The 21,600-nt window shown below is 49.1% G+C and overlaps 2 protein-coding genes across 3 annotated transcripts; one reads left to right on the top strand and one right to left on the bottom strand.

Moving 5' to 3' along the window:
- Window positions 1-212: 212 nt before the first annotated feature.
- ZNF3 (zinc finger protein 3) lies at window positions 213-9,608 on the bottom strand. 2 transcript variants are annotated; one of them, XM_055562001.1, is made up of 6 exons: window positions 9,470-9,608; window positions 8,203-8,330; window positions 6,087-6,271; window positions 4,999-5,090; window positions 4,600-4,726; window positions 213-2,889 (listed from the first exon to the last, which is right to left on the bottom strand). In XM_055562001.1, the coding sequence occupies exons 3-6, from the start codon at window positions 6,139-6,141 to the stop codon at window positions 1,820-1,822; spliced, it is 1,344 nt and encodes a 447-aa protein (XP_055417976.1). In that variant the 5' UTR covers window positions 6,142-6,271; window positions 8,203-8,330; window positions 9,470-9,608; the 3' UTR covers window positions 213-1,819. The 2 variants fall into 2 exon arrangements, with proteins under 2 accessions (XP_055417976.1, XP_055417975.1); XM_055562000.1 differs by having other exon boundaries at window positions 6,087-6,223.
- Window positions 9,609-18,576: 8,968 nt separating this feature from the next.
- On the top strand, window positions 18,577-21,417 carry COPS6 (COP9 signalosome subunit 6). The gene is made up of 10 exons (XM_055562678.1): window positions 18,577-18,731; window positions 18,946-19,071; window positions 19,469-19,600; window positions 19,930-20,018; window positions 20,118-20,180; window positions 20,472-20,519; window positions 20,596-20,710; window positions 20,795-20,887; window positions 20,982-21,082; window positions 21,166-21,417. The coding sequence occupies exons 1-10, from the start codon at window positions 18,665-18,667 to the stop codon at window positions 21,304-21,306; spliced, it is 975 nt and encodes a 324-aa protein (XP_055418653.1). The 5' UTR covers window positions 18,577-18,664; the 3' UTR covers window positions 21,307-21,417.
- The last annotated feature ends 183 nt before the right edge of the window (window positions 21,418-21,600 follow it).

Below are 21,600 nucleotides of genomic sequence, written 5' to 3'. Positions count from 1 at the left end.
CATATTAGATGGCCAATCACAGTATATGATCCAGAATTTTTCAGAGGCTAGAGTTCCAGGCATTTCCTCATCTTCTCCATCTCAGCTTTCCTCACGACTATAACCTCCCACCCCCTGCCAAGAGCCAAACCAAGAAATCTCAATGTGCCTGTTGTTTTGTTTTGGGCTGTGTGATATGGCTTGCAGGATCTTAGTTCCCCAACCAGGGATTGAACCTTGCAACCAGACAGTGAGAGAACCGAGTCCCAACCACTGGACCTCCAGGAACTTCCTCACTATGTCCATTGTGACCCAACATCTAAGTAGGCTCCTGTCAAGGACCCCACATTCAGAAGCACCTTTCCAGTCCTGGTTGCTGGTGCGAAGTACTGCACCACACAGAAGGACATGCAGCACGTAAAACCCTAAAGGCAGGCATGAGTGTGTAAGCGGCCATGTGAATGAGACAGCCCATGTGTGGCGTGCAGTATGCCGTGTGCAGAGGACAGGCTGGGGTCGAGGGAGGGAGGTTCCAGGTTTGAGATTAGAGGAGAAATAAATGGTTGTTTGTAAAAAGTTTTAAAGATTAATTTTTAAAGATTCCATTCATAGTCACTAATGTTTGCTTAAACTGAAATAAATTTGGCCCCTGCACAGACACACTCAAGCCATCCTTCTGAAAAACTATTCTGTTTAATAGTGCATTTCATTTATGCTACAGATGAGCAGGACTGGGAAAACAGAATGAAAGGTCATCCCTTCTGCTGGGAAAACTTGGGGAGCTCCATCCTAACCCAGCAAGGAGCCCTCCACTAGGGTCAGGCCCAAGCTTCCTCCTTGGGGCTTTGCTCTCTGCATTCACACTTGGCTGCTGAAGTCAGAGGTGGGGTCGGGAGAGGTCTAGCGGCTGGGGCCAGAGGCCATAGGTCATAGATCTCAGAGGGCAGGGCAAGCTGGCTGAGCGAGCTCCTTAAAAGCATCCTTGGTAGCTAGGGGTTTAGCTTAAATCACTTTCCATCACAGGAGTGGCCGGAGGAAGAGGAGAGAAGGAAAACTGAGGCCAGTGCTAAAGGCTTTGGATCCTTCCCCTCAGGTTATGCTCACGGAGGAGCTGGGCTTTGCAATTAGTCCTGTCATAAAAGGGATGAGCGAGTTCTCCACCAAATGCGTGGAGGTTTGGTCTTGCTGCTCCAAGAGCCCGGGAGGATACATGGTCACTACAGAAAACCTCTCTCAGTGTTCCCCTACACCTGCCCAATGAAATAACAAATCCCTCAGCACCAGATTTCCATAATTAATGAAGTCAGGAAACAAAATAGCACATTCCTTATCAAAAGAAGAAATTCCTCATCAAAATTTAAAGCTGGATTAGAAGCAGTGGCTTTGAAATGCGGCCTCCATTTCCCCTTTCTAGCACGAAACACAACCCAGAACATTCTTTCCACTTTCTTCTGTGCTGACTGTGCCAACTCCAACTAGAGGAACCCCTGGAATTTTATTCCTACTGTGCTTCCATCTCCACTGTGGAAAGGCTCTTCCGGTGTGAGAAAAATGGTCTAGTGCAAACTCCCCTCCCAAATGGAAGGAGACTGATCCCAGAGTTTCCTCTGCTCCCAGCGCTCCATCTGTTGCTGGCAGCCTAATTCTTCAAGGCTGGAATCATTCCTGGGAAAAATGACTAGGTTGCTAATCACGGGGCCAGGATGATTTGCCCAACAGGCCCCGTTCTCTATGGTGAAAGGTTGGAGTCGGAAGGGACACGTCCTAAGTTCATACTCAGGTAGTAAGGCAGGAGCTCTGGAGACTCAGGAAGTGAGGAAAACCGGCGTGTGCCTCTCTTTCACGTAGACTCTCTGATATTTACTTCAGCAGTGACTTGGAGGGAACTTTTGCTCACTCCCATTACATTCAAAGGCTTCTCTCCAGTGTGAATTCTCTGGTGGCGAACCAGAGCAGAGCTGTACCTAAAGGCTTTCCCACACTCACTACATTCATAGGGATTCTCCCCAGTGTGGATTCTTTGATGCTGAATAAGGCCTGAGCTATAGGTAAACTTCCCTCCACATTCCATACATTCATAGGGCTTCTCTCCAGTGTGGATCCTCTGGTGCTGATAGAGGTGTGAGCTCTGGCTGAAGGCCTTCCCACACTCGTTACATTCATAGGGCTTCTCTCCAGTGTGGATCCTCTGGTGGTGAATGAGGGTGGAGCTCCTGCTGAAGGCTTTCCCACATTCGTTACAAGCGTATGGTTTCTCTCCAGTGTGGATCCTCTGGTGGTGAGTGAGGGTGGAGCTCCAGCTGAAGGTTTTCCCACACTCGTTACATTCATAGGGCTTCTCTCCCGTGTGGATCCTCCGGTGAAGAATGAGAGCTGAGCTGCAGCTGAAGGTCTTCCCGCAGTCGTTGCACTCGTAAGGTTTCTCCCCAGTGTGGATCCTCTGATGCTGAATAAGGTGTGAGCTCTGGCTGAAGGCCTTCCCACACTCGCTACATTCATAGGGTTTCTCCCCAGTGTGGATTCTCTGATGCTGAATGAGGTCTGAAGTTCGATTAAAGCTCTTGCTACATTCATCACACTTATGGGGCCTGTCCCCCACAGGGAGTCTCTGATGGGAAATGAGGTTGGCGCCCACTGTGAAGCTGTCCCTCAGATCGCCGCACTTCTCACTTCTACCTCCCGTGGGGGCTCGCTGCTCCTCAGCTGCCACTTGACCAAACTCCTGCATCTTCCTATTCAGTCTCTCTCCAGAGGAGCTCCCCAGCTGCCTCTTCAGACTGACTTCTTGTTCATAGGCTTCTTCAAACTTAAGACCCTGAGAAATATCCTTCTGGAATCTTCCCAACAGCACCCCATGTGATCCTCTATCTTCAGAAATTTCAGAATCAGGCTCAGTTCTGGTCTCACCATCTGGCACAATATAGAATACAAATATCACTTATTCCTTATGGAAAAAAGGCTCAAAACCAGAGACAGGCTAATCACATCATATTCACAGGCTAAAAGCACATGCCACTTATCAATGTGCAAAAAGGCCTGCCCAGGCTGTATGCAGCTGATGCAGAATAAGAGAACTGGGCCAAAGAAACAGGGAAGGAGAAAAGAAGGAAAATCGAGAAATAAGCTGGAAGTGAAGAGAAAACTGGATCAGGCAGAGGCAGGGAACCAAAAAATAGGAGAGGCAGGACAAACTGTTTAATGAAGTGACAAAGTCCTAGAGGTCAGAGGTTCAAGATAAACTGGGAGATGGTGACAGCCGGGCCAGTGAGAGGATGAAAGGGAGTAGGCACAAGAAACGCACACGGACCAGTCTGTCTCCCACAGGAAGACACAGCCGGGTGTGGAGAAGCAGCAGCAGATCAGGAAGCCACAACAAGGGTGCAGCCCTGCAGCCCCAGGGGAACAGGACACTCTGGTTTGTAGTCACGTCACCTTCACCAAGTCCATGGGAACAGGCAAGAGACAAAGGTCAGCCCACCTCCAGCCCTGGGCCTAGAACACTGTGCTAACTGAGCGGATTTGTAAACAGTTTCTATGTTTGACTTTGCCACTCTCAGCGCTCTGGGGTTTCTAAGGGAACTTCAGGCATAGAGGACAAGTGGAAGGGGTCCAGATGGTTAGCATGTTTAGTCTGTCAGTAACTGAAGGAGTCAAGGCAGGGCAGTGAGCGTTAGGGACAGAAAGAGCTGTTCCTCCCTCACCCGAACAGGTGCCTCTCAGGACCTCTCTGCTCTCAGTTCCCTTCCAATCCAGGCCCCTCGGCAATTCCTCTCACTCCAGCCCAGAGATCACATCAAAATTCAGAAAAGGGAATCCTGCTCATGGGGAAAGACAGGACAAGGTTTATCCTGTTCGTACCAAATGGCCCAGAGCTCAATCCCAGACCCAGGACCTGCAGGGGACAGAGAAGACACAGAGGGGGAGGCCTCCCGTGGGAGCGGGGAAGACCCTGGCCTTGCCCAGGAAAACGTCCTGACAGTGGGTGAGGGGGAAGGAAGGAACAGTCCACAGGTTTAAAGGTTAAGAAGCCAACTGCTCCCTGACACAAGGTGAAATCTCTACAAGGGCAGCAGTTACCCGAGGTCCATCCACAAAGCAACAGGTCCCTAGAGGAAGTCCAACAGAGAAGGGGAGGAGCCTGACAGAGTTCCAGAATCTTCACTTGGACACAGAGCAGTGCCTCACATGTTCGGGGATCCCAATGTGTGAATCTTTTGAGAAAATCTCTAGGTTATGTGTTAATGTTAAGTCCTAAGAATAACATGAGAAAAAGTAACAGATTGGGAGTTTAAAGGCCAGGGCTCGGGTCCTCCCAGTCACTAGCAATATGACTGTATGCAAAGCATTTAAGACCTCTGAGCTCTCTTTCCTCACCTATAAAATGAGGATAATTCTGGCTGCCTCAACAGCTGCAACACTGTGAGGACTGAAGGAGAGACTACCTGTAAACACTCTTAAGGACCTACAGACTGCAAATGGGAGTCACTACTATTGTTGTCAGAACTTTCTGAGACGAAGTCAGTCCTTAGATAATGATTTTCAGTGACTCAACTGTTACTAGCAAAGGAGGAGGCAAAGGAAGGCCAAAAGGGAGTTTCACTGAGGGAGCATCGTTCCTACCCAGCGAGAACACGTTGCCATAATTCTCCAGCATCACGTCCCTGTAGAGGTCCCTCTGGGCAGGCTCCAAACGCTTCCACTCCTTCCGGATGAAGTACACAGCCACATCCTCAAAGGTCACCAGTTCCTGAAACGACACGTTCTCGTGTGCAATTTCTGGCTCAGGGATGAGGCTGGTGGAGCCAAAAGCTAATTCGGGGTTGAGTAACACTTCCCAATATTTGGGAAGTGGGAATGGCAGTCAGGGTGGAGGAAGACAGAGGAGAGGCTGAGACTAAGTGGAGTCCATGATTCCGCGGGGAGTCCCGCGGTCCTGACGGGGGAATCACGGAACAGGATGTTGTTGCACAAGAGATTTCTGCAAAGCGGGAAGGGAAAAAAGGGTAAAGCGTGGCTCACCTGGGCCTTGGCCTTCAGGAGCGCAGCTGCCAGCATCTCATCCCCCAGAGCGCCCTTGTCAGGAAACGCGGGGCCTCTTGAGGAAGGAAGAGCTGAGGATGAGAGGGTCCGTGAGAGTCGATCTGCACTTGAGCCTCTCCACCCGTTACGGAAACTCCTGGGTCCAGGACAACCTAGTACCCCCACTCCTGCATCTCTAAGTTCACTCCCTCTGCCGCTGGAAGAGGTGCTCACGGCCAGCGTGAGCCTCGTGGCCTGAGCAGAGACGCCCACAGCCCTGCTGACCCTGGCGCTCTGGTCTGTCCCAGGAGGCACCAGCTATCCTGTTCGTGTCTCTTCCATCGTTCTCCACATTCCAACTCAATCTCTTGGACTTCTTACCCAGAGGAAAGCTAGCTTCACTCCAACTCTGAAGCAAGTCATAATGCCCACGATTCTTCTCTTATTTTCTTGATCCCCAGATCAAATCTACACACTGTAAGTGTTTCCCGTTTCTGTGCTTGATTATGTATCTTTTCCTGTAATTCTTAAGTTAACATATTGGTCCTTGAGAGACTAAATCTCTGGAGATACTACATTCTGTAGAATCATGCAGATAAAAATGTTTTTAAATGCATTTTCTTGATAAGTATGGGAATAATACTTCCTTGGACACAAACTGGCTCCAAAGTCAGTGGCAGTCTGTGAGAACAAAATACAAATACTTTTCACGCCCTTCCTCTTCCTTCTACCCTTTTTGCCTGTGATCTCCAAAATAACTCCCAAGAGCTCCCCTAAGCACATGCTCCAGAAGAGCACAAACCAGGGCTGTTACAAAGCACCTGGAAAATGGGAGTCTGGTGATTGTCACAGTTTTCTAAATGCTGCATGAGGAACCCACAGCCCTTAAAAATGTCTCAGCTATAAAACCTATCAAGCTGTACTTAATGAATGGCTTCAGTCAGCCTTCCCCACTAGGCTAGGAGTTAGTGAAAGGCAAAGACTATGTCCTCGCCAGTAAGGATTCCAGCAGTTAGCCCGGCACCTGGTGAATGAGCGATTTAAACGGGCATCTGCTGAATAAGTGAATAAAAGGATAAATTCCTTACCGCTCTCAAGCAAGGCCTGAGGTTCCTGAGATACTCGATCAGCCTGAGTTTCCATGGGTCGTACTAGAAGCTCGGATCTCTGGTCTCCTATTTTCAGAGTCAGCAGGAAGCAGGGTTTGTATGAGAAGGTGGAAGCACTACAGAAGCAAAAGTTCAAGGTTCAAAGATAGTTTTTAAAAACCCTCCTGCATACAGAAAGAAGGGAAGTAGCATTTCAGTTAGTACCAAAACAGCAAGAGGAAATGCAGTAACTGAGACTAGTCTTTTGGGTCAAACGCCCAAGTTCCTGGACAACATCCCACTTTAGGCTCCCCAATTCACACTGGGTGGTAGTTCTAACAACAAAAATGGAGAACACAGGTGCCAAATGATGCCATTAACAAAGTTAAATACTAAGCAATTACTCAAATGAAGAACAGTGAAAAAGAGTGTTACAGGTGGCAAAATGTCTAAGTATCAAGTTTTAAGTACACTTGGAATAATGGACAAACAAACGTATACAGATTTTTTTTTTAATCCTCATAAACATTTTTCTTCTACTAAAAAGAAAAAAAAAATTTTTACTGTGGTATGTTTCTAGCTGTTATAGTAAATGTAGATGCTCTCTTTAGAGGAAAAGGGGCCAAGAAACAGCCCCCAAATAACAGATAGTACAGAATACTTCCAGAACTTCCAGAAGTTCTCTGTCCCATTTTAAAAACCCTGTCTCACAGAACTAGGACAGATAGTGCAGATTTATTAAGATAAATTCGGGCATTTCCTTGTGGTCCAGTGGTTAGGATTCAGTGCTTTCATTGACGTGGCCCAGGTTCAATTCCTAGTCGGGGAACAGAGATCCTGTAAACCATGCAGCATGGCCAGAAAAAAGATAAATTCTTCCTCCCTTTCTCCCTGAGACAGTTTTCTGTTTTCAGTCTCAGTCAACGGTGGGATGTTATTGACGGATTTGGGCCCTTTCTGTGGTCCTTGTATAGTCTCATCACAGGGTGTGGGTGGACATATTCACTAGATTCTGGGAGAATAGTCCCAGTTGCTGTGTCTCCTCGCCCTGAGAAGCAGCAGCCAGCTTGCTTTTTTATCTCCTTTCTCTCATAACAGATTTCCTTGGATCAGAATATAAGTCCCTGAAGCGAGAACCAATGCTTTTTAAAAAGCCTACTATCATTTATTACTCCATTTTTATCCCTACTAAGGTCCCTGCTCCCTGGCTGCCACGGCAATCAAGAGGTCTGTTCTCTGTTGCCCCAGTGAATAACAGTGAGTGTCAAGTTAGTACCTAGACTAAGATTTGAATCTCAAGTACAAGTCTGTCCTCAAGAATCAACAGGTTGAGAAGAGTGCAGCAGTCCTCAGAGCAGCCTGACACTTAGGCAAGAACCTAGGTGAAAACCCCTGGATTTTGTCCACCTCCCTCTCTTTATTCATCTACTCATATAAAAAACATCTGTTGAGTGTCAACTACATTGCAGGGTACTCCTGAAAGGAGTAAAACAATCAAGAGTGACCATTGCATTCACCTAAGATATAAAAGGAGAAGGCCCCCTAGAGTCACTCAGAGTTCAGAGAACTCTAGTCTTTGGGCAGCAAGGGGCTGTAGAAGGCCCATCACAATGCCATTATATAGTGAAAAGCAAAGAATCAGGCATAAGCCAGGCCCACTGACAATCAAGGTGACACACCCTCTTGCTATCATCACCCTCCTAGCTGGGGCCCTTCAGCTTTTTCTCAGTCAGCCATCTTCTTCTTCCTATTGCCCAACTTGACAATCTCCAGGACTGGTTATAAGCAGACATTCCCAATAAATCCGCTCTCAGTCTAAACTCTCCTTAGAAAGGAAAGTCAGAGGCTCAGACTCCAGAGAAAGTAGCACTCCCTCCTCGCAGCTGGGTTAACCAAAGCTGGAGCTCAAAGGCATACTGTTGAGAACAAGTCCCCAGTGTCTGGATCACTGAACAATGTTTCTCACAGAAAGAAAAACCCCCATTGTGCCCTTAGAGCTTCAGGTCCAGGCAGGGCCCTTCCCCTGCTCCACTGCCCATGCGACCCCCTGCAGTGCTCCTAGATGCAGTGTTCCGGGAAGGATGACCGGGCAGTGAGAAGTCGTGGGAAGCTTTACCTGCTGGACTCTTTCCTTCCTTCTCTGGAGTTAGTCTCTAGAAGGCCAGAGTAGCAATTATTGTGAACTTGGCAGCCTCTGTTCAAATCCCTGGGAGTTCAGACTTATTTGCTATCAGTGCTGTAGGACTAAGGAAAAGAAAAAGAAAAAGGAATTTCAAGTGTTTATGTAAGCTTCACTTCTAATCTAGATATTTGGAGTTAAGAGGAAAAGACAAAGAACCTATGCTAATAAATACTGATTAAGACCACAGCTGGTATTTGTGTTGCACCTTTAGAACTGGAATGGAAATCACAGTTCTCCAGGTCAACCTCGCACCCAAGACAAGAAACACCTTCTCCAGTTCTTAAGGTTCTGGCAGCTAACTTGCTACTAGACACTCTCGGCTACCTCAGGGAGTCTGTCCCATTGCCGTACAGGTAAGCCATTAGAAAGGGCTTTGGATGCTTAACTGAAAAAAAAATCTACCCCTTGGACTTTCACCTCAGAGTCCTAGTGTCCTGTGTGATAGAACCTTCTCCTTCCGCAGGACTCTCCACCAAACAGGTGAAACCAGATGATGCCCACTCTCCACAACTTCTCTTCTTGGAGATAATAAATAGGTTTAGTTCCTCTAAGTGCCCCACAGATTTCAAGTTCAGGATCCTGCTTCTCTCCATGAGTTTCAGAAAGGAAACACCGGGTCGGTCTGTGTTCAATCCCAGTTGAAAAGCGAATCAAATCAGGGACCTAATACAGCTGAAATGGGACCCAGTTGTACACCTCTCCGAAAAAGACTCGATTTACTGGGCGCCAGGGGCATTCTTCGGTCATCTGAATGGTTCTAACTGCGCTTCCTAGAACCCCTCCTTCTCTGGTCCGTTCCCAGCTGATTAAACCCTCCCTCCCACCCGGAGCGCGGATAACTGTTAACATCATATGAAAACGTTTCCGGGAAGGACCAAGTTAGGGTCGCTGTCATCGGCCGTTTAAAGAGAGGGATGCCTCTCCAGCCACACTGGAACTTTGAAGGGCTGGAGCCAGGCGCTGTCGCAGAACCAGAACCGCAGCCCCTTTCCTCCCCCGACGCAGGGCCGGCCGTGAGGGGCCGGGTGCCGGGGTGCCGGGGAAAGCAGAGTTGGCACCGGCGCCCTCCCCGCCCCCCCGCCCGGCACCCTGCTCCAGGTGGTCCTGGGAACCCCGCGGGCCGCGGCGGCAGGGACACCACCCCTTCTCCGGCGATCACTGCCTCCGTCCCACCTCGAGCCCTGGGGGCGGCCGGACTCACCCTGGGGGCAGGGACGGTAGATTTAGGGGACCGGACACCAAACAGGCCCCGTTGGACACTGTCACGGACCCACACACCGGGGACAGAACAAAGAACGGAAGTCCCCTCCGTTTCGCTTCCGGGTCGGTCTTAGTCACCCCCCCTCCCCACCATCCTGGATGTCCCCCTCCACGTCCACTTGTTCCCTCTAGGAAAATGGGAGGTCTTCGCCTCTCGGTGGTTTGCTGACTGAGCGCGGGGCCCCAGCGCTGAAGCGACAAGGAGGGCCTGCCGTCCCCGCCCCTCGCGCCCCCTGCTGGCCAGGCAGGGAGGGCGCCACCGCGCACCTGGTCTGCGGCGCGCCTGAGCGGCTGGGGAGCGGAAGGCGGGGCGCAGCGTGCCCAGCGGGTGCCGGCTGTGTGCCCATGTGGTCTCCCGTGGGGCTGCCGAGAGCCAAGCCAAACGCCCTGGTTCCAAGCGATCCGAGTCCCCAGCTGACCCGCGGCCAACAGGAGGACGCCTGAAGGATTCGATATAGAAAACTCACCCATATTTGAAGTTTCCAAATCAAGCTTATGCTTCCAAACAGACCAAGTTCATGTAAAATGCCTCCTTTAAATGACTAAAATCTGAAGAAAACCTTCTGGCCCATCAGAGTTCACGTGAGGACAAAAACCTATACAAGTGATGCGAGCAGAAAAGGCTTGAGTAAGTTTCCGATCCAGATCCACTCAGATCCGAAGAAAACTGGTGAAGCCCCATCCATGTGAAGAAAGTGAAATAAGTGAAACGCTTGAGGGAATGAGGGGCGACGCTTCGTGGTTCACTCACGTTTATTCCCTTCCAGGAGGAGTCCTGGAAGTGTCGAATCAAATCCTTCAGATTATAAACAAAATGAAATCTTGTGATCTTCTTGATTCCTCTATGGCCCTGCCTCGCATTTGATCTCAATTTTCACTGCCTTCAATATTTGTAGCGCAGCCATTCAGCTCTGCAGTACAACCTAACTTACTCTCTGGCTGCTGCTGCTGCTGCTGCTAAATCGCTTCAGTCGTGTCCGCCTCTGTGCGACCCCATAGACGGCAGCCCACCAGGCTCCCCCGTCCCTGGGATTCTCCAGGCAAGAACACTGGAGTGCGTTGCCATTTCTTTCTCTAATGCATAAAAGTGAAAGTGAAGTCGCTCAGTCGTATCCGACTCTCAGCGACCCCCTGGACTGCAGCCTACCAGGCTCCTCCGTCCATGGGATTTTCCAGGCAAGAGTACTGGAGTGGGGTGCCATTGTCTTCTCTCTGGCAACTTCAGTCTAAGGACAGTAATCTAACCAATTCCAGTAAAATATGGTGGTGGTGCTCAGTAGCTAAGTCACATCTGACTCGCTGCAATTGTAGCTCACCAGGCTCCTCTATCCATGTGATTCTCCACGCAAGAATACTGAAGTAGGTTGGATCTTCCCAGCCCAGGGATTGAACCAGCGTCTCTTATGTCTCCCACATCGACAGGAAGGTTCTTTACCACTAGGGCCCCCTGGGAAGCCCTCACCTACTGACAGTCCTCAGGAAACAGCTCTTAGATTCCCAGTACTGTTGACACAATCAACCCTATTACTGTGGAGCCTAGAAGTCAACTTGAGTTCACTTTTTTGGTGTTTGCCCCAGAATCCAGCCATCTGGTTAACTCCCAGCAAGTTCTCAAAAGACCTACTATTAATTTTTCTTGAGTCTGTGGACTCTGAAATGCCTTGAATCACAGAGAGGATTCCCAAGGCAGTCCATCAAGGTGGAAAAGAAAACATTTAAACTTCCATATAGCTTTTATCTAAAAGAAAATAAAGAAAATAGAGTAAAAAAAATGTAAGCCTTGGTAAGCCAGAGGCTCTTTCTTTCTTTCTTTTGCCTGCCTCGGCTCTGGCTCTGAGTAGGGGGCTCCTGATCTGGCTGGAGCTCAGGCCTCTCTCCTCTCCCCAGCCCTCCCCTGTCCCCTCCGGGGCCAAGGGAATGACCATTAAGAAGTGGATGCCAGATGCAAACGTGATGAAACAGTCAATTTGTCCTAAAGATGCAGCTATGGCTTTTCAAACAGATTAGAGCAGAATTGTATCTATTTTGTTCTCTATCTCAGAAGAGACTTTCATAAGAATTCATCTTTGAAGTCATCTGAGCCTAGAATTTCTTTATGGAAGGACTTTTAAAATTATTGATTGAATTTTTTAAGGTTGTAAGACTATTCTTTTTTTTTTTTTTTTTTCCTTTTTCTTTCTTTCTTTTTTGGCCACAACAGGCGGCATGTAGGATCTTAGTTCCTCAACCAATGATCGAACCGGTGCCCCCTGCCATTGAAGCTCAGAGTCCTAACCACTGGACTGCCAGGGAAGTCCCTGTAAGACTATTTATATTTTTATTTCTTCTGGAATCATATTGGGTTTGTTAAGTTCTTTCTATGAATTTATCTGTTTCATCTAAAATCTCTAATCTTCTTGTGTGATGTTGGTACTATTATCTCATTATTGAAATAGCTGATTTTGAGCAGTTTTCAAACAATATTCTGTGAAGCTGTGTGGGTCCCTGAGACCAGGTGGTCTGGGAGGTCAAAACTGTTTTCGTAAGACAGATTGTTTTTGTTTTTCATGGTATTGACATTTGAAATGATGCTATGAAAGTGTGAAACTGCTAACGCCTTAGCATAAATTCAGGTAGTGGCCCAAAACTGAACTGTTATATTCTTCATTGCTATATGATCATAGCTTTTGAAAAAATCCAGTTTCAAAAAAAATCTGGTTTCATTTTAAAATGTCCTTGATGAAGCAGTAAAATATTAATTTCATTTAAAAAATAGTAAGCCTTATCAGAGGTCAATAGAAGGAAGGGTACTGGTGGCCTTATGTGGGTCTCACGTCAGACAGTAGCCGTCTTCAGAGAAGGATGTCAGGACTTGGTTTAGGGCGGAAGGGTGGGGGTGGGCGGTAAAAACAGAAATCTTCCCAAAGAGTGTGTAAAGAGAGCCAGTTCTCTCTCTTTTTTTTTTATATTTTATTTTTATTTATTTACTTATTTGGCTGTGCCAGGTCTTAGTTGGGGCATATGGGATCTTTAGTTGCGGCATGTGGAATCTAGTTTCTTTACCAGGGGTTGAACCTGGAACCCCTTGTGTTGGGAGTGTTCAGTCTTAGCCACTGGACCACTAGGGAAGTCCCCCCTAAGGAACAATCAACAAGGAAGCTGCCCCATCTTTACTGCTCCAGGGCAGCTTGTCTCCCAGAATGCAGACAAAATTCTTAGCTTATTTGTCTGGGAGCTGCCTTTACGGAGTGACACTGTGGAAAGAGCTGGCCTGCAAAAGCTGCTGCTCTAAGGGCAAGACCTTTTGCCAGCCCCAAGGCCAGCCCAGGAGTAGGACCACCACTCCACCCTGGTTCTGGGTGACCATCACCACCAGGCCAGTTTCTTCCCATCACTTGGCCCCTCTTGTCCAACATCTCAGTATAGGACCCCAGAGGACTGAGACAGGCCTCTAAGTACTTGGGCATTCTGGACAGTGGGAGGAAGCAGGCTTGGACCTATGGAGAGGGACAGACAGGACATCTGGATGTCCTTCTATTCCAGCTCTCTGGGTGTGAGCATTCTTAGGGGATCCACCTGAACCCCAGGCTGAATTCGAAGGGCATCCCAGTTAGTTTTTAGCAGTTATTAGAAATTGAGGTGTAATCCTGTGGTTCTTTATTCACCTTTCTACCCAATGCCCTAAGATTTTTGCAGGGTGATCACATTCTCTGCACCCCTGAAATCAGAGAGTCCCCTTACTGCTTGTCTTTTGGTCGATGACACCCCAGTGCTGACCCCTCTGGGTCACCCCTTTACACCACACGCCCATGGCAGCAGTGGCTCTGGGGCACCCCAGCTGTGAGCACCTCCTGCTCAGTGATTGGAAGTCCCTGGCCTTAGGGAGGCGTTAGTGCTAAGATCCAGTTCATCACACATGTAACAGCCTCTTCAGACTCACTTGCAGGTGGCTCAGTGGTGAAAGAATCCACCTGCGATGCAGGAGACACAGGAGATGAGGGTTCAATTGCTGGGTTGGGTAGATCCCCTGGAGGAGGATATGGCAACCCACTCCGGTATTCTTGCTTTGGGAAATCCCATGGATAGAAGAGCTTGGTAAGTTAACCATCCTATGGGGTCGCAAAAGAGTCAGACATGACCGAGCACTCGTGCTCGCTCAGACTAACTCGTGTGAAGTAGGGGAATGAGAGTGATGAAGGGCCCCAGACCGAGCGCAGACTCTGAAGGTGGGATCCAGCTCAGAGCTGGGACTGTGAGGGAAGCAGCCACTCCCTGCAACAGCGCCACCTGCTGAAACCCCCATGCTGGGGTGACGCAACTGGAACCTGAGTTAACCTGACAGGAAGAGCCTAAATGGCCTCACTAGTCAAATAAATGATATATTTAAAAGTGTAGTCAGCCTGGCCCAAGAAGGGTTTTACATGAAAAAGTGGCAGCTACCGCCTTGGGGGAAACCACCTGAAGCAAAGTCATGGATTGATGGGGCCCTCAGGGTCAGAGTGCACCCTAAATGCCTGGCTTTGGTTCACCTCCCGCTGGTCCACACACCTTAGCTTAGTAAGGCAGCCTGGCCACATCGCCCCTTGGTCAGCCTTCTCTTGGGTAATGATCAGGATGAAAGGGATGGAGAGCTCTCTAGACTTATTTTGAAAAATTAAAGTTTCTGCCCTGACCATTTGTTGGCCTGACGCTTCTTTTCTTTCCCTTAATCACTACCCCAGGCCAGCCTGGCCAGTAGACTCTCTGAGTGCAGCCCAGTCAAAAGGAAGCCTAGGGAATTCCAGCTTCATTCTGGCCCAGCCATCAGGATCTCTTGTTGGGTTGATGTGGTTCCAGGTCACTTGACTGAGGACGCTGCTCTCTCCAGCTCCCCTCCAGTGGCTCATACATGCTGCGGCAGGCTGAACAGTGGCCCCCAAGATTTCTGGGTCCTAATGCTTAGCACCTGTGAATATGGCAAAAAGGATTTTGCAGATATGATTAAGAATCTTCAGATGGGGAGATTATCCCAGTGGGCCCTGAAGGTCATCCCAAGTGTCCTTATAAGAGGGAGGTAGAGAGAGTACTGTAGAGGGCAAAGTGGTAATGAGACAAAGAGAGACGTTTGAAGATACTGCTAACATACTGGATTTGAAGCTGAGGAAGAGCCCATGAAATGAGAAATGCAAGGAATGCAGTTCTAGAACCTGGAAAAGACATCAAAAGGGATTCTCCCCTAGAAGGAATGTAGCCCTACAGACACTTTGGTTTCAGATCAGTGGAAACTATTTCAGACTTCTGACTGCCAGAATAAGTGTGTGATGTTTTAAGTCAAAGTCTGTGGTCATTTATTACAGCAAGAATAGGGAACAAAGACATGTGCCAAGGTGGAGGGAGTTATGGGTCTTTGTAAGTTTTTAAAAATGCCTTGTTGCTCACACCTGACTCTTTTGAACAAAAGGTCTGGAATTAAGGGATAATTGGAGAAAAGGAGTAGTCACAGTTACTGAAGCATGACATCCATCACCATCTGTAGTTACTTTTTCTTGTGATGAGAACTTTTAAGATGTACTCTCTTAGCAGCTTTCATATATGCAATTCAATATTAACTGTGGTCCCCAAGCTGTCCCTCAGAATCTCTTCTTTGCAGGCTCTCTGAGCAGACCCTCTGCTGTCTTTCCAGCCAGCCCAGTCACCTCCACTCTGTGGAAGGAAAAGTTAACAAAACAACTAAGTAATACATTATGTTTAGTTTTGTTGGGAGAAAAAGAACCATGGGATGGTTGCTTTACCCTGAGGTTTTGAGATGTTTAAATTTTTTTTCTCTAATTCAATGCACTTAAAAAAATTTTTTTTTAAACAAAGATTTATTTATTTAATTTTTTGGTCGAGGTGGATATTTGTTACTGCGCTTGGGCTTTCTCTAGTGATTGCAGCCATGAAATTAAAAGACGCTTACTCCTTGGAAGGAAAGTTATGACCAACCTAGTTAGCATATTAAAAATCAGAGACATTACTTTGCCAACAAAGGTCCGTCTAGTCAAGGCTATGGTTTTTCCTGTGGTCATGTATGGATGTGAGAGTTGGACTATGAAGAAAGCTGAACACCAAAGAATTGATGCTTTTGAACTGTGGTGTTGGAGAAGACTCTTGAGAGTCCCTTGGACTGCAAGGAGATCCAGCCAGTCCATTCTGAAGGAGATCAGTCTTGGGTATTCTTTGGAAGGAATGATGCTAAAGCTGAAACTCCAGTACTTTGGCCACCTCATGTGAAGAGCTGACTCACTGGGAAAGACTCTGATGCTGGGAGGGATTGGGGGCAGGAGGAGAAGGGGACGACAGAGGATGAGATGGCTGGATGGCATCACCGACTCAATGGACATGAGTCTGAGTGAACTCCGGGAGTTGGTGATGGACACGGAGGCCTGGCGTGCTGCGATCCATGGGGTCGAAAAGAGTTGGACATGACCGAGCGACTGAACTGAACTGAACTGAGTTGCTGCCAGTAGGGGCTACTCCTCACCGCAGTGCGCAGGCTTCTCACTGCAGTGGGTTCTCTTCCACAGGCTCTAGGTGCACGAGCGTCAGTAGTTGCGGCGCACTGACCCTGCAGTCGTGGTGCTCGGGCTTAGTTGCTCCACAGCATGTGAGGTCTTCCTGGATCAGGGACAGAACCAATGTCCCTTGCACTGCAAGGCAGATTCTTAACCACTGGACCATCAGGGAGGCCCTTTAAAAAAAAAAAAAAAGGCAAGCTTGTGATAAGCCGCTCTCTTGGGGAGGCTGCTTGCCTCTTTTTGTTTATTTTGCTGCTGTGGGTCTTAGTTGTGGCATGCAGGATCTAGTTCCCTGACCAGGGATCAAACCCAGGCCCCCTGCATTGGGAGTTCAGAGACACAACCACTGGATCACAAGCGGAGGCCCTGCTCCTCACCCTACTTCTTTAGCATACACTTTTCCAAAGCATGTATAAGCAACTGATTCAATTTCAAAGTCATCTTTAAGTTTCACAATAACCACTGTTTTTAGTTTTCTAGTTATCTGAACAATGTTTCAAAAGCATTTGAAACAACAAAAAGACAGGAATTCTGTAAAGATTGAAATAGCAATGCAAACTAGCAACTTTAACATCAGTATAATCTTTTTTTTTTCAGCCTTCAGTCCATCCGAGAAGGCTTATACTCCTGAGTAGCTGCCTACTATTTAAAAGAGATACATATTTCTGACGTCATTTTTCCTAAATGAGGCATGTGTAGAGAAGTGAAGTTCTTCCATAACCCTCTCACTTGACTGGGAGATTTGTCACTCACTGGGGATCAGAATGAGAGAGACTCTTTCTTATCTTCCCTTTGGCCAGAAGACCTCTCTCCCTGTAGGATTTCTCAGGTCCCTTCCTCTGAGGGCTGCTAGCCTTTTAACTTCTCTTCATCCAGGCTCCATTTAGGAGTGATTGCTTAATTCACAGAAGTCACCCTTATCACAAAAAATCTCCTGGAATCTGCTGGTTCTGGGCACCAGTAGGCTCCACAGGGTCAAGATACAGGTCTCTACCTGTTCTCTGGGCTTTCCTTGTGGCTCAGATGGTAAAAAATCTGCCTGCAATGCGGGAGACCCAGGTTCGATCCCTGGGTTGGGAATATCCCTTGGAGAAAGAAATGGCAATCCTCTCCAGTATTCTTGCCTAAAGAATTACATGAACAGAGGAGCCGAGCCTGGCAGGCTACAGTCCATGGGCTCTCAAAGAGTTGGACACGATTGATTGACTCTTAGGAAAAATGAGGTCAGAAATATATACCTCTTTTAAATAGTAGGCAGTTGCTCTGGAGTATAAGGCTTCTTAGCTGGACTGAAGGCTGGGGGGGAAAAACAGTTATTCTGCTGTTAAATTTGCTAGTTTGTATTGCTATTTCAATCTTTACAGAATTCCTGTCTTTTTGTTGTTTCAAATGCTTTCAAAACATTGTTCAGATAACTATAAAACTAAAAACAGTGGTTAGGAGTGCTTTAGGAGGGATTGCTTAATTCACAGAAGTCACCCTTATCATCACAAAACATCTCCTGGGATCTGCTGGTTCTGGGCACCTAGAGGTCTCCACCTGGTCTCTGGGCTTCACTTGTGCTTCAGATGGTAAAGAATCTGCCTGCAATGCAGAAGACCCAGGTTCAATCCCTGGGTCGGGAAGATGGCTTGGAGAAGGAAATGGCAACCCACTCCAGTATTCTTGCCTAGGAAATCCCATGGACAGAGAAGCCTGGTTGGCTATAATCCATGGGGTCACAAAGAGTCGGACACAACTGAAGCGAATCCACACCTGCTCTGTGTGAGGTCACACTTCGGGTGCAGTGCTGACACACACTGAAAGAGCCAGCTAGGTTGTAGGGGCAATGAGATGGGAGATGGGGTAAAGGCAGTGCACCCAACATGCTTGGGTGCAGGGGTGGGGAGAGGGCTGGAGTTGGCCAGGTTTGCCAAAGTTAAATTTGGTAAGACTGATGGAAGGTAGAGGGAAGTTGGGAGAGGTTAGAAAACGCTGGGGGTGTTAACAGAAAGAGGAAAGATATGCCGTATAGACAGAGTCTCTCAAGACCAGGCTCCACTGCAAAGCATTCATTCAAATATCATTTAGGTGCCCCTGTGTCAGGTACGGATTTGGTCACCGGTGTTACAGTGATGAAGGTCGCAGGGGGCCTTAGGTGGGCCTGAGTGAGGCATGTGAAAGGAACAGACGTGAGGGCATGGGGCTGAAGCACGGGAACCAAGGAGCAGCGAAGTAGAGGCCATGCCCAGCTGGTCGGCAGGGCCCGAATCTTGCAGGGCCCTGCAGGCCGTGATTAGGGATTTGGGTTTTATTCTGAGCGCAGCAAAATGACGTTTCATTCATTCTGGAACAGCCGCAGGAACTAGGCGGCCTTATCCCAGTTTTACTGACGAGGACGATCAGGGTGGGGTTAGGTAATTTGTTCACGGTCAGTTGCAGGCGAAAAGGGGTTACAAACACCTGCCGGATCTCCCGGCCCCGGGCCCGCCCGAGCCTTCCCCGGTAAGGCCAAGTAGGAACGGCCCGGCGTGGCCCAGGGTCCGGGCAGGCGCACGCCTCGGCGACAACGCGCATGCGCCGCTGCCTACGGAAGCCGGGAGGGAAGGGGGGCGGGGCCGACTCTGGCGGGCGCGGGGGAAATGGCGGCGACGGCGGCCGCGGCGAACGGGACTGGAGGGAGCAGCGGGATGGAGGTGGATGCTGCAGGTAACGGGCCGTGCGGGGGCGGCTTCTGGAGACTTCTTGGCGGGCCTGTCGAGGCCTTCCTAGAGTCCCGGGAGCAGTCGGGATAGCGAGTCGGCAGCGAGCTCCCTGGGTTAACTTGCGGGAGGGATGGATGGCCCGACTCTGCCGTCTCCCGTTCCCGGCTCCCGGGAGGAACGTGGGGCCTGGACTCTCACTCTCTCTTCCCCCTCCTTAGTCGTCCCCAGCGTGATGGCCTCCGGAGTGACTGGCAGCGTTTCAGTCGCTCTTCATCCCCTCGTCATTCTCAACATCTCAGACCATTGGATTCGCATGCGCTCGCAGGAGGGGCGGCCTATGCAGGGTGAGTGTTCGGCGTCATTCTCCAGCCTCCTCCCCCCAAATAGTGGTCCTTTCTCCTTCCTTTGCTGAAGCCAATTCCTCCTCCGCAAATCATTTCTCTAGTACTTGGTTCACGTGACCTCAGACCCTCAGGCTACTATTAGAGAAGTTTGAGGATTCCTTTAGTGTTAGTCGCTCAGTCTTGCCCGACTCTTTGTGACTCCATGGACTGTAGCCCGCCAGGCTCCTCTGTCCTTGGAATTCTCCAGGCAAGAATGCTGGAGTGGGTTGCCATTCCCTTCTCCAGGGGAATCTTCCTTACCCAGGGATTGAACCCAGGTCTCTTTACCATCTGAGCCACCAGGAAAGTCCTGGAGGATTCCTCACCCTCACCTCTTATGTGTCCTTTTCTACTCCAGTGATTGGGGCTCTGATCGGGAAGCAGGAGGGCCGAAATATTGAGGTGATGAACTCCTTCGAACTGCTGTCCCACACCGTGGAAGAGAAGATTATCATTGACAAGGAATATTATTACACCAAGGAGGAGCAGTGTGAGAGGGGAAGAGACGTGGGGGAGAAGAGTGGGAGTTGGGGAAAAAGAATGGGGAAGATGGAGAGGGTTGGGGAAAAAATAAACAGAGAAATAGGACCAGAGTAGAGGAATAATGAAGAGAGAGTAGCTGAAGAGACCTTAGAAAAAGAAAACATATGGGTTATTCCCTGCAAAGAGAGCAAGGAGTGAGAAAAGACACAAGAGATTAGTTGTTCTACGTGGAGCCAGGATGGGAAGGGGAGAAGCTGGTAAAAACACACCAGGAGTTTCAAATTAAAGAAGGATGATTTAAAGATATACTGTGTGTTCTGGCCCCTTTCTCTCCAGTTAAACAGGTATTCAAGGAGCTGGAGTTTCTGGGTTGGTATACCACAGGAGGGCCGCCTGACCCCTCCGACATTCACGTCCATAAGCAGGTATACATGTTCACACAGGTACATATTGGGGTGGAGACGAGAGGAATGAGGGGAAGGAAGATGGGCCCTGACACGCGTGTGCATTCTCCCTTCTTCCAGGTGTGCGAGATAATCGAGAGCCCTTTGTTTCTTAAGTTGAACCCTATGACCAAGCACACGGATGTGAGTAGTGACCCTGTGCCCACTTTGTCCTGCCTGTCGCTCTGCCCCTGCTTTTACTGTATGACATCTCTGTTGAATCTCCTTTTTGCGGTTTACCATCTGTGAGACTTTAGTCATTTAACCTTTAAACTGCATTTTCCCCACATGTAAAAATGGGAATGAGTTCCCCTTCAGCAGGTCCTGGGAAGATTAGCTGAGGAAACGTAATGTGAAGGGCCAAGTCCAGTTTCAGTGCTTAGTATAGGTTCAGGCGTCTGATGTTTAGTAAGAGCTGTTCTCTCTTCTTCACAGCTTCCTGTCAGCGTTTTTGAGTCCGTCATAGATATAATCAATGGAGAGGTAGGTAATGCCCTACCCTTCAACCCACGCAGCCTGCCCCTGGGGTTTCCTGCTTTTGACTTTCTGTGCCCCATAGGCCACCATGCTGTTTGCTGAGCTGACCTACACTCTGGCCACAGAGGAGGCGGAACGCATTGGGGTGGACCATGTGGCCCGAATGACAGCAACAGGCAGTGGCGAGAACTCCACTGGTAAGGGTGGCTGCAGGGGCTTCCCTGGAAGTGGGGGGAGGCGTGGCCACACACCTTCTCAACCTCGGCCTGACCACCCCCCAGTGGCTGAACACCTCATCGCACAGCACAGCGCCATCAAGATGCTGCACAGCCGCGTCAAGCTCATCTTGGAGTACGTCAAGGCCTCTGAGGCAGGTAGGACAGGTTATCTCCCTGGTTCCTGAAGCACTTTCCCTCCCTTCTGGGGAAGTGACAGCATCCACATTGATGCCACTTCTTGCGCCTTCAGGAGAGGTCCCCTTTAACCACGAGATCCTGCGGGAGGCCTACGCTCTGTGTCACTGCCTCCCAGTGCTCAGCACAGACAAGTTCAAGACCGACTTCTACGATGTGAGTGCAAGGCCCAGGATGGGGAAGTGGGGCTCCCGTGCTCTTCTGCATGCAGGATATGACTGGCTTCTGTCCCTTCACAGCAATGCAACGATGTGGGGCTCATGGCCTACCTTGGCACCATCACCAAGACGTGCAACACCATGAACCAGTTTGTGAACAAGTTCAATGTCCTCTATGACCGACAAGGCATCGGCAGGCGGATGCGGGGGCTCTTTTTCTGACAAGAGGGTACTTGACGTACAGGGGTCAGACAGCTGTCAAGGGGAGGGGTGCTACACTCCCTTGAGAGAAACCTGTCACTAATAAAAGGGGAGCAGCCCCCCAGCACCCCCTCTAGTGGCTCTGTTCTCTCCTGTGGGCACCGTGGATGGCTGAGGGAGAGGGGTTTGTTACTGCAGCATCTAGCGCTCATGAAGATGAAATACCTGCCTGAAGCTCAGGAGGCAGAAGTACTGGTGTCCACACTTTGAGACTAACTGGAGGAGGGTGGGAGAGGAGACCAGTGCAGTCTGGTA

This window comes from Bubalus kerabau, chromosome 23 (genome assembly GCF_029407905.1).
Source record: "Bubalus kerabau isolate K-KA32 ecotype Philippines breed swamp buffalo chromosome 23, PCC_UOA_SB_1v2, whole genome shotgun sequence".
Classification (NCBI taxonomy): domain Eukaryota; kingdom Metazoa; phylum Chordata; class Mammalia; order Artiodactyla; family Bovidae; genus Bubalus; species Bubalus kerabau.
Note: the sequence above shows the minus strand (reverse complement) of the source record. Positions and strands in the feature narration are given on the sequence as shown.